Consider the following 12719-nt stretch of genomic DNA (forward strand, 5'->3'; position numbering starts at 1 on the left):
TTACATTAAATTTTAACATCTATGACTCTATATAGGGATTTCATTAAAATTCAATGTTGCATATAGTGCTAGTTATTCTAGGCACCAATATTTTGCCTTATTTTTAATAAACTACCATTACATTACCATCTCAATGAAAGTAAGTTTCTGCTTTTCTCCTTGTCTCCATCCAAGTTACATGAAGGTATTTAATTCAGATCCCTCCAGCCAAGCTAACTCTCTCAGTCTTCATCAACAAACCCAAAAACAGCTTCAGGACAAATGACCTGGCAACTAACTCCTGGGGACAAGGCTCTGATTAAAGAACAGACTGCAAGGTTTACACTCCAGAAATTCTTTTTCTCACTTAAAGCCTCAACCCAGAACACAGCATTTAAGTATATACTGACCTTTGAATTTGGGAACTTCCATAGCATGTAGTGCATTATACATACCCTGATCTCTTCTTCCTCCCTAACTGCCAACAGTTAGGGAGGACTACCCTGACTACCCTGCCATGACAACGTGTTTCTCGGATAGATGGACCTTTCATCTGACTTAGTTTGACTGCTCGTAGTTTTTTTCCATTCTTACATCTTCACTGAAAGGGATGTGTTGGACCGTGAACCCTTTTCCTTTCATATTTTTTCTTTCTTAATCTTCAGGTGCACTTTATTGTATGACGGAAGGAAGCTTTTAAACACGATTTTCAATCAGAATGAAGGCACTCATTTAGCTCTAAAATACTGAAGAAGAAAAGACAACCAGTAAGTCCTGAATGCCATCAGCTACTGCCGCAATTCATTGATTGCAGATTAATTCTTTGATTGTCAAAATCAGACTGACTTCAGGACTTTACTACCTTTCGTGGAATGTGGCCCAGAATTTTAATTTTCATCTAAGTATTTTATAGGTATTCTACATATAAATTATTTCTGCACTTTGCAGGAAAAAATGTACTCTCTGCTCCTCAGGAGCCTTTGGGGAGGTTGCTAGACAAGCATGTTTTACAGAATTATTTTGTTAATATATGGTCTTAGCGTTGATGCCAGTTTTAAGGAGCTGCAAGAGTATTTAGAGTTCATTTGCCTTAAATGAAAAAGGACACTAGTGTCAGAAAACAGGTACAATTTAATTTCCATGTGTTTCAAGGGCTCTTGGAAAAACAACAAAAAAACAACAGAAAAAGCAATCAATCAAACAAATACAAAACTGCAGTATCTTTAAGAGTGAAGAACTAATTTTTGAACCGGGTTTTGAATACAAATAAAATGAGGACCAATTTTATGGCAGGATTTTGCAAGCATATGGAATCATAAGCTGAATGTGTAGGTCAGAATGGGAAATACCCAATGCAACAAATGCTTAAAGTATTTGAAAAAAATACATGTAACTTTTGTGTCTTTTTCAATTGATTTGACCACACAATAGCCAACTCTTATGTTGCTGATTGATTTTTATTAAACCAGTATGTGAATGAATGTAGAAACATAAAACAGCATGTAAAAATTAATCACACAGATAATCTCTGTATATAAGAGATACTGAGCATTTGGGTGTGGGGTGAACAATTTACAGGAAAGTTCAAATTCAGTAAAACTCCCAGCTCCATCTTAATGCATCCTCTATTTTACATAATACTTCAACGTTTCCTTGAGTCAGGCTGAATTTGATGGTATTAGATAATAAACTCTAGTGTCTTGCTGAATCAGGACAGAGTTTTTAATAGAAAGATAAATATTTAATATTATATAATGAGATTCTTAAAAAGCAGAAGAGAAAGGAAAGCTACTAACTGCAGAAATTAGAATTCAGACTGAGGCCCAGATATGCAAGTCCTGTCATGGGCTTCACTCATGGCACCATCATTAAAATCTGTAATAACGTAACATCACTGAGGAGTATTTCAGCCTTTAGCACCCTGCGCATGCAACACCATTTATCCTCACAAACAAACTCTTTTCAGCCTCATTCCATTTTCCTTTGCCAAAGACTGCTATCGCTGCAGAATGAAAGATGAGCTACACTTATGGTTGGCTGGTTGTATTCCAGCACTGGCAAAACAAATCATCAAAATCAAAAGGCCAGCCATCTTAACAAACTGTGTGCACTGTTGTTACCAAGACTTATGGCTTTGATCTGCAGAGAGGGACCTATAAAATAGCACAAAAAATACATGACATTTTTTAATGCATGGTGAAGTGTTAACTTATACATTCCTATATATTTATCTTCACATGGGAGTGGCTCTACATGTATATATATAATCGTATCTAGATATACGTACAAGAGATTTCCTTTTAGGATCTTTCAAAGACAGCTATCATCTATGCTCTAAGAGTTGTATTCTCTCGAAGGGGTCTCCACTGGGCTCCAAAATAAAGAGCTGGATAAAATTATTCCGTACGGTAAAGCTCATAAGAGAAGCCCTAAGCCAATCGTAGGGCATAAAGAGCTAGCTATAACTTCACCTGCCTTATAGATGCTTGTTAACTCATCGCTCAAAACATGTAGAGGGAACACATGCACATTTGGTTTTGGTCAAGTAAAGTGATTTTACAGAATCCTGGCTAGGCTTATACTGCCAGTAGTGAGAAAACACTTCATTTGACTTCTGATCCAGAGAACTCAGTGCTAAAATCACTTAGATGAAGAATAAATATGGAATAATACTGAAGGCGGTCTTTTTTATATCAAATATGTCAGTGCCCAATGATTTTTTATCATTTTCATCTATTCCTCTACACTACAAAAAAGACTGAGTAGACATGCTCAATTTCAAGGCAAAATTGTATCAGTGATATAATTTTTTATAAAAGGAATGGTTGTGAAAATGTTCAAATGGATACGTTATTTCTCACTTATTGCTTTATAAGGTTCTCTTTAGACATTAGTGAATAATTTATCTTAAAATAAATTTTTCTCCATGGAGCTGTCAGCTTATTTTACACAATATCTTCAATAATAAGTTGTTAATGCATTTTCCCCTTTCTAGTATTTCAAACTATATTTCAGAGCCTAGCTCCTTAAAACTAATGATCTTCCTTTATGATCCATTTTTTGCTATTGCTAAGCCACTGACTACATCACGTACAAACTTTATCTTCTGTCTTATGACAAACGTTGTTCTAGCCTGTAACAATTCCACCATGTAAAAAGAATTAAGTCTTTTGTGCAGGTTAACAGCTTTTCCATTTCCCTTTCCATTATCAGATTGGCCTATTTCTGCATGACTGCAGCATTTCTACAATCAGGTAAATAATCAAAGCCTATTTCTCATTCTCTGAATGTTGCTGATGAAAGAATGAATGTTAGTCTTTCATGTCTAGCTATGCAGAATGACACTATTCATTTAACTGTTTCAGAAATCCCTGAGCCACACATATACTGGGTTTTTGGATGAGCAGGGATTATTCCACTGTATCAAGGGATATGAGGCAGTACTTATTTGGAGGATAACTTCCTTAGGGGTAGTATGATATGTACAGAAACCTAGATTATGAGAAAATTTATTTTGAATGGATTTTCAATAGTTTGGGCTGAAATGATTGCTAAGTACAAACAATAAAACTTCAGGTAAGAGCCCTGCCATCTTTGTAGGCTCACATTTTAACCTTACTGAAGATGTGTGACGTCATGCTTTTCACTCCTATCTGATTTTAGCATAGGGACATAAATCCTCCTTCAGCATTTGAAGCATAACTAAGCTCACTGGAGCAGTTATAGGTCTGTGACACATTTCAGCTTTTCAACTGAATTTGAAACTCATATTTTTTAGTGGTTTTTTTAAATGCAGAAGATTTGCTTTATAGACCATTCTACGATTCTGTGACATGATTCTATATGCTCACATATCTCAAGGCTGCAACCACACACAAAACAAATTCTTCTGCAGAACCTGCAAATTGTTCTGTGCGAAGGTTTCCTCCTCTTAATTCTTCTTCCTCTTTAGAGAAATTATTACAAGGTTTCATCTTGAGTTTACTGGATTCAATACATCCAAGTCTAAAGAAAAGACCGTCACTTGGCATTTTATCAGAGAGCACTGACCACGTTGAATTAACTTGTCCGTAGGAAAACATGTATAGTGTTGCAGCTTGAGAGCGTGTATGGGTCAAACACATGCCACTGGGACAAGAAATTCTGGCTTTTGTTCGGTCCTAGACCATGGCTCATAGAACCTTTGTGCTGATTACCAGCAACAGGAATTTTTTACATCACAATAGAACTGAATGAAGCTGATGATTTCATTTTCAAAAGAGCCAGTATTTTTCATACTGATTGGAATACACTATATGGTGAAGAAGAATCCTGATTTGGGATTAATATATTCATACAGAAGTGCCTGTGTCACTTACCTATTTTGTTTTCTTAACAAATACACTTTACATGATAAAATATCTCTATGCATGAACGAGATCTTACTTCTTAGACTTCTCCACATTTTGAAGTATATTAATCCATAGGATTATTGTTAGTAATTATTAAATTAGTGGACAATCACTGCGGAATTATCAGCTCACTTACAATAAAATATTAATTTTCTCAGACTAGTTGACTAAGTCTGACCATCAAATTCTTACAGACGTTGTATCAGGGCAGGATTTTACTCATTGTTCTTTGAGAAGGCTTTTCATTACTATGCAAATGGCAGTGCTTCTGAGCAGGATAATTAGCATATGTGGCATGTCACATACAAACCAGGGTATTAAGTCACTCCACAATTTATACAGGAAGTATAATCAAATATAACTGGAAATACCATTGGCTTTTTTTGAGATCTGGCATTTACACATTGCAAAGTGGTGGGTGGATGTCTATTACGTGTGGAAAGATTAGAAAGAATAATTGTGTAAGATACTATGCATCACCAACAAAGAAAGAATATTTAAAGGAAATGCACTTGGTAATTAGATTAATAATGAGCAATTAATTTGATAAAGACAGGCAGCCTATTTGAAAGCAACAGAAGTACATAAAGTAATCAAAGCATGTTTGGCCCAATTACTTGCATTTGTTTATTTAACACCATGTTGTGTGCACATATTATCAGTGTCTTTTAATATTTATTTTGGAAAAGACTGTGATGTTCAACAGGCTAAGAAAACAACGAAAAAGACCACACATTTAATTCTAAGAGCAGACATGGCCACTAAGCAGCTTAAGTAACTAAGAATTCAGTTTCAAATCTGAAATCTTGGTAACACTTCCCTGTAGAATGGGACAGAACTAAACTCCGAAGTGTATCAGAAAGGATGCTGTCAGCATCTGAAGAACAGGCCTCAAGTTTAATTCCAGTGAAAAATCCACTCAAACGTGCCATTTTTGCATGTGAATACAAACCTGAAACTTTGCACATGTCACAGCCAAACAGCCAAGAACCAGACCTTTTATTACCATGAAGCTAATCAAAACCCACTGTCATTCTTAACAGTGTGGTAAGACACGCTAATCTTTCTGTCATGTAGTCATTTCTCTTAAGTGACTAAACACGGAGCTGTTGCAGCTGGCAGCAGGTAGTCATTGATTTCCCACTGTGAAAACACTGTCTAAAGACAACTTTGTTATCAAATGTGGTTATTTACCTGTCATAGTCTTGGCAAATCTCCCCAACAGCTACCAAAGCTTTCAAGTACTCATTGGGCTGGTAGGGGTGGATGTAGTGCAGTGAGCAGCTGTTCCTAGGATCACCATTTGACGCAGTGAAATCTATAGCTACCTGGAACAGAAGAAAAGTCAGCGCGCTGTGGTGCTGCTCTGGGCATGAGGATTCCCACACCAACCATGTATCTTCACCAGAAACAGTTTTCTGCAGAGATTGCAACCTTAAAGTAAAGGTCATTTAACAGTATACGTCATCAAATCTGCATTAGGATAGTTATCAATAAATATGCCTAAAAGAATACATCAGCCTATAAAATAAGAGTTAATAAAACCAAAACTGTTTAATTAGGAAAAAATGAGCTGCATAATTATTCTACGTGGTGAATTATGTTCTAATAAAAATGAATCAAACTACCTTCTCAAATTTAATTAAATTCTTTCAGCTCAGGTAACGTTCAGACATAAATGCTGCACAGCAAAAATGTCCCTCGAGAGTTAAAAATCCTACTGAAACCATACATTAAAGTTCCTAATTCCTCTCCGGGACATTTCTTATGTATTTTAAAACTTCTTTTGTCAGTAGTAGTACTCTTCATGTACGTAGTAAATACTCTCTGTGTGATATATTTTTATTTTATTTTATTTTTATCTTCAAAGTGTCTTCTAAGTGTTAAATAATTAACCCTCCCAATTTCACAGATGATGGTGAGCTTAAAGGTGAGCTGCAGGGCAAAAATAAAGCTTTAGTCCTGCACGGAGTTTTGTGTTGAAAAGGCTTACTGGAGGTTGTGGGAAGCATTCAATGCAGAAACAAATATTAAAATATCTTTTAAAAAATAATTTCTCCCTTTTAAAATGGCCTTTATCCTTCCCACTGAAGATATACTCTCGCATATATTTTTCTGTGATATGATCAGCATGTATTGGGAAGCCCTTTCCTGAAATTCTGATCCTGCTTTCTAGGATTTCTGAAGAGGAGCAACAAGAAAACTGTAGTCTCCTCAAGAAAACAAAGCAATTTACAAACTTCCTTACAATTTTGTTCAGTGATCTTTTCCTCCAAAAACCCACAATACCCGCCTGCATCTTCAACAGCTACAAATGCACTGATTTCAATTTGCAGTTTTACTGTGCAGTTGATGTGGGAGGGCCTTACTGAGGGCTGCAAAAAGAACTTTGAAGGTCCTAGCTTGCCTCTGCGAATGTGCACTTTCCCCAGCTGAAGTCTGCTTGGCAGAGGCAAGACTATTTTACTTGGCTATAAAATGAAAATGAAACAAAATTTTCATTCTCCCTTAAAAAGAGACAAAGTCCTGAAACTTTTGTTGTTGTTGTTGCGAGAAGCTAAAAGAGAAAAATCATACTGCATCAACCCATATGGTTTTTCCCCACCTTTTCTGATTTTTTACCTCTAACTCTTGGCTGAATAAAAATATTTCTCAGAGGCCTCTGGGTAGCTTAGAAATCCTCCCATGCCCCACAGTGAGGAGATGCGAGCTTGATCTGGCTTGCGAATAAAGTAATCTTTCACCTCCTCTTCCCTATCCATTGCTCATGCACTGAAGCAGTGAGCCCGGTAGTTTTCCACATACATCTTTTTTTTTTCCCAAAATAACAGCTTGATTTTTAACTTGAATAAATCAAGAGAAACCCCCTCGTGTTTTAACCTTCCTGCATGTACGTAACTATCTGTGCCACAGCTGTAAGAAATGACCAAGAAACACTAGTGTCTTGTGAAACCTATGGTAAATCCACAGATAAAGGCATGCATTAGCCTAGTTTTGGAATAGCTATTTTTCTTTTTTAAATCTTAGCCAAGGTGCTCAAATGTTTTCTTAACAATATGAGTTTTTCTTAAAAATATGATTCAGATACTATTTTAACCTTACATTTTTGTCCTGATTACAGAAAATGCAAAAAAATTCACTATATGACAGAGAAACAAAGGTCACTGCTGTAGAACGGTTAACAGTAGATGTTTTCACTGATAACCTCCAAGGTGATATTAATGAGGCTGGAGTGACACACCAGACAGAACTGGGCAAGCTTTCCCTCATTGCTGTTAGCCACGGATAAATGCTTTTTAACAGCAAACAAAAACACAGTGTAAGAATAAGAAGTGGATTTCATAAGCTTGGGAAAAAAAAAAAAAAAACTGTGGGTAGACTTCAGTAAAGAAAAAAAAACTCCCCAAAACAAGCTGCTTCTTCAAAAACAGCCTTTGTAGAGAGTTGTGGATAAGAAAAAAAACAAAAAAACAAAAAAAAACCCAAACCCTGATTTCCTACAAATGTTCATGCCTTGATGCACTACTCTTGAGTTTGATCCAAACCTCTGCTCAATTCTCTACGGAAAGACTTTTACGAAAGATGACTGCTATTACTTGCTAAGATTCCAGAATATCTATGCAGATCTCTATGCTTTTTTAGCATAACCTGTCAGTTCCAAGGTATTGTGCAATTTTTAGGAAAATAATTTGTTAGCGTATCACAATAGCTAGGCTAATACCGCAAATGAGTTAATCTTGTGGTCACCAAAGCAGGAATCTTTCTTACAATGAATATATTTGATTTTTATTGGTGTATCTTTAAATATATTGGTTCAAGAGTACCAGTTATCTTCCCATATCTAAATACGAACATAACATACTAATATCTCTTAGCACTTCTTTTCCACAACCTTGTTAAAAGGGTGATTTTCAATGCACTGAAAACATCCTACACAGACAGGATCTCTTGCTAGATCTCTCAGCAAAGACTCAGCCGGTCCAATACCATGACCTGTCTAAGAGAGAATCTTTCCAATATATCTTTCTATTACAGTTTCCTTTATGCACGTTACACATCCTTTCTGCTACATTTCCTGAAGTGATGAAAATGTCTTCTGACTACAGACCCATTTGCACTGTCAGCTTCTGAACATTTCTTCTGCAGCAGGGAACACTGTCTGATAGGAGATATGGCATGTTGCAATAAACACTGGATAAAAGTAACAGCCTGGAATCAGCACTATTGATCTCTACAGACTAAGGCTTCTTAATAAATGGTTTTAAAGTGAAGGGAAAGTTTAATTGCATTTTTCAGAGACGTTCTTTTTAATGACAAACTATGTTCCTACAAAGTATCCCAAGAACACACAGCATGATGTTACCAAAGCCCTCATTAGTGCCTTAAATTAGCAGGTACATCATACTACAGTTTTTCATTACAAAATCTATGCTTAGCATCCCCATTTCCCTCTCCCAGCAAGTGCCCTTTTACATCTCAGCTGCATTGTACTGCCTGTACATGGCATGAACTCCTAAGAAATGTCATTAACATGAAGGCAACAACAACAACAATAGAAGTGCCAGGACAGTTGCAAACAATTCCAGATCCTATGTACCATTCCAACCAAAAGAAATGGAAATCTGAGAAGGTGGAAGGAATAGGCTTGCTCCGTTGCAGTGGTCTGAATTAACAAAAGTAGGCTTATGTAAAAAGGAGAACATATGATCTATGCAGAAAGCAAGGGAGCACTGAGTATCTTCCCTGTAGGTTGCACCTTTTTGCTTCGGTGCCCACAAGAACAGCTCTGATATATTTCTGGAGACAGTAACAAGGTTCACAAGCAGTCTGTGCTATCATCGAGGGCACTGGTACAGCTGAGGCACAAAGAAGTAAAACACGCAAATGGTCAGCTTGTGAATAAGTAGAACCGGTAGGTTATGAACAAACAGAACTATAGGCACAGAGATATCCACAACAGCTCCCCCTGATTCTATGTAAATTGAAAACTGATAGTGATGAATTTACATAATACTGTAGCTGGTGGACTAACCACTGAGGTCAGTAGTAATCTAGAGATTTCTGTGATTCACAGCATAGTGGATTTTTCATCCCCTTTATGTGCTCACTGCCCATTCGTGCAGATCAGTTTGTTTATCTTATGCATTATCAGCGGTTTTGTTTCATTTCAACTACTCTGTCCTGTTTCCTCAGATAACCCAAATGCTTTAGAACATGCAAAATGAGTACAAGCCAATACACTATGCACTTCAAGGAAACACCCAGCTTCTCAGATAAACTAGGATGAATATCATTTAGAAGTTAGTGCAGCGAAAACATAACAGACTCATTATTCAGACGAACAATATAAAATATAATAGAGGCAATACTATCAGTCAGATATATATAGAAGTCTACTTAAATACTGCTGTGTTCAACTTGTGTTGAAAGCTTGCTTAGCTTCTCACCTTTATTTTTTGCAGCATAATTGTCATTAATGTAAAACATACAGTACATCAGTATGTGCAAGAAAATCCTAACGCATTAGCCAAGATTTATTTTCTGGGCATAGTACATTTTGCAGGAAGACATTAATAATTTACTAAGGAGCAGCACGTAAGAATCTTTTCTTTGGGAAAATGATGAATCACTGTCTAAGAGGATTCCCCTTCTTTAAAACAAGTTGGAGAATTAAGACACTTACTGTAAACTGTATTTGGCAGCCTCCCATTATATAATCTAAGAAAGAATGCATCTTGTGGATCTGCAGACAAGAAATCAAGATATTCAAATTAACCGTGAACTGCTAAAACATCAGATCATGGAATTGCCTGAACAAAGTAAACTGGAAGAAGGGAGAGACCAACTGAAAATAAGGTGAAGTTTGGAGAAATGAACAAAAATATGAAGAGAGAAAATATCCAAATTATTCTGAAAATACAGAAAGGTAAATTCATATGAAAAATAGAACCAGGTTCTGCTTCTTCTCAATAGGAAGTCAATAGGAATTTTGCTGTTAGATTAGGAGGAGCAAGGGCAATCAGAGATAGGAATGTTGGAAGGATTGAAAGGGTAACATACAGAAGGCCATCTGGCAAGCTTATAGACATAAGAGTTTAGTACTGCCTACTCACAACAGTAGGGACCAGATAAGAGAAATTAAAGAAGAACACTGGGGACAGTTTGCTTACCTTCAGGATTCAAGTCCTTGTCTTTAGATTTTTTCGTTAATCAGTTTCTAAAGCTATTCACTACACAGTTCCAGTTTGTTATCTACATTTCCTAACACTATTAAAATACACTGCTGAGAGCTTAGAAAAGAAACAGACAATGAACAAAACACAAATACCTTGCACTGGTTAAGGATGACAATGCCTGAGTTCTTGTAACTCTTCTTCTTTGCTTTGTACTTGGGGTTAATGCATTCCCATTGTACCTGTGAGAACAGAAGTCACTGCATGAAGTAAGATTAGCGTAGACATCAAATAATTAACAAAGATGGCACTGTCTGATTTCCACAGTTGACTAAATCCTGTCAATAATGGTGCATACAGAAGAAAATAATAAAAACATTATGTAGAGAATTAACAGAAGAGATCCCAAGGCAAACATCTATCTTCCAATGTGTGCATGTGGACACAGCACTGAGAGAGATACCCACATTTGTGTGTTGTCACCTTCCAGTGTCACCAGTAGGTTCAGGTGTTATGTGAGGAAGACTGAGGATCTTTTGAGATTATTTAAGAAAAGAAAAAAAGGAGGAACTTAATATAAATGAAAGTACAGCAGTCTGATGCATTATTTTAACTACAAAACTCCCTACACATTATCACTGGTGTTTTTTAAACTCAAGATGAGAGAAATTCTTATCAGAGATCGTATCACTCACTCTTGAAAGAGCAATAGTCTCTTCTTTAAGTCTGATGATTAAACAAAAAGTTAAGAAAAATCACTAAAACATGAAAAGAAGAAGTCGCTAATTAAAGATTTAAGAGTTTAAAAATTGAAAATAATCCCTCAGAATATATTAAAAAACATTTTTGGAAATTTTCTGATTAGTTTTCTTTCTACAGCAAAATAGTCTTATTTTGTTACTGAAACATGTTGCCTTGTTCCCACCATAACATCTCTGAGAGTCTTACTTTTCACTTCAGATGTTCTGCCATCTCTGGTTTCAAACAGATTGAGAAGGCCAAACTTTCAGATCCTGATGTCTAATTACTACATTATTATTCATGTGGTATTGCAGGAGCAAAATACATATCTGCATGTACAAGTACGCATCAGTATTTTTAAATCCAGATTTGTAAGTGTAACATGTTATTAAATAAGGTTAAGAACATACCCATCGTCTTTCAAGGAGGTGTTTTCAAATGCTGGGAGAAAACGGGAGCTCTAACAAGATGCTGGGTAAAACAAAGAATATCCCCAAGGGGATTAGGATGCTCTACTACCTAAGATTCCCTGTCATACTTGACATTGAAACAGATCTAAGTGTCACAATACTTTGTCCACAGTGAAGACCTTCGTACAGTATTTGTCTGAGCAAAGTGAGCATGTAAAATCATTTTTACCTTGTGAACAGCCCCAGTGAGCTTCAAATCATTCCTAACAGCAATTATTTGGATGTCTCTGAAGTATTTAAAATTTGGAGCATCTCTTAAATGTCCAAAACAGGGAATACAAAACATATGGCTCTGGAGCAATACGAGACTTTTTTGCACCCAGGAGGACGAGTATTTTCATCGTTGTTTCTGGAGAGATGTAACAGAGCCAAGAATTGGAAAAGACAAAAAAAAAAGGGTCCAACTGCAGGAAGCACATCTGCTTGCTCTCCTAGTTAGCCTGCAGCTCAATTATTTGTCTTGTGAAATGAATTTTCCAGCTGAGAAGACAGACAGACACAGGCCCACATGTTCAGGGGAAATCCTCCATAAACAATTTTTTCTCTACTCAGGAGAAGCAGTCAGGCTCAAGAAATGAACTCCCATCTTTCCAGCTACACAGAACTCATTGCAACACAACACAAGAGTGCAATAAGCTCCTTATTTAGGAAAGCAATCTGACAGTAAGGCAAAATCACTGCCCACGTCTTGATGCATTGCTGTCTGGCAAGATGGTTTAGCACACAGTTACCTCAAAACTTACTGGAAGCATTCCTACAAAGATACTGTGCTGTCTCTATGTTATAAAGAGGCTGTAATATAATGAATAAATAGAATAAATAGGAGTCAGAATTTGTGTTCCTCCCTTTCACACTGAACTACACTGGAGAGACCTCATGGCTTTCCCTTGAATATCCAAAGTACACTTCCTTAATTTTATCATCCTCAGGAACACTTTTCAACTTGTGTGTTTAAAGGATGCCCA

The 12719-nt window shown here is 36.5% G+C and overlaps 1 protein-coding gene across 8 annotated transcripts in view; it reads right to left on the minus strand.

Moving 5' to 3' along the window:
• CPNE4 (copine 4) overlaps positions 1-12719 on the minus strand; it is a 268973-nt gene that overhangs the window by 31603 nt on the left and 224651 nt on the right. For all 8 annotated transcript variants that reach the window (XM_021388897.1, XM_021388896.1, XM_021388898.1 and 5 more), the window contains 3 exons: positions 10699-10785; positions 10054-10113; positions 5565-5698 (listed from right to left, as the gene is read on the minus strand). In XM_021388897.1, the coding sequence (XP_021244572.1) occupies positions 5565-5698; positions 10054-10113; positions 10699-10785 (281 nt within the window). The remainder of the gene's footprint in view (positions 1-5564; positions 5699-10053; positions 10114-10698; positions 10786-12719) is intronic.

This window comes from Numida meleagris, chromosome 2 (assembly GCF_002078875.1).
Source record: "Numida meleagris isolate 19003 breed g44 Domestic line chromosome 2, NumMel1.0, whole genome shotgun sequence".
NCBI classification, from domain to species: Eukaryota; Metazoa; Chordata; class Aves; order Galliformes; family Numididae; genus Numida; species Numida meleagris.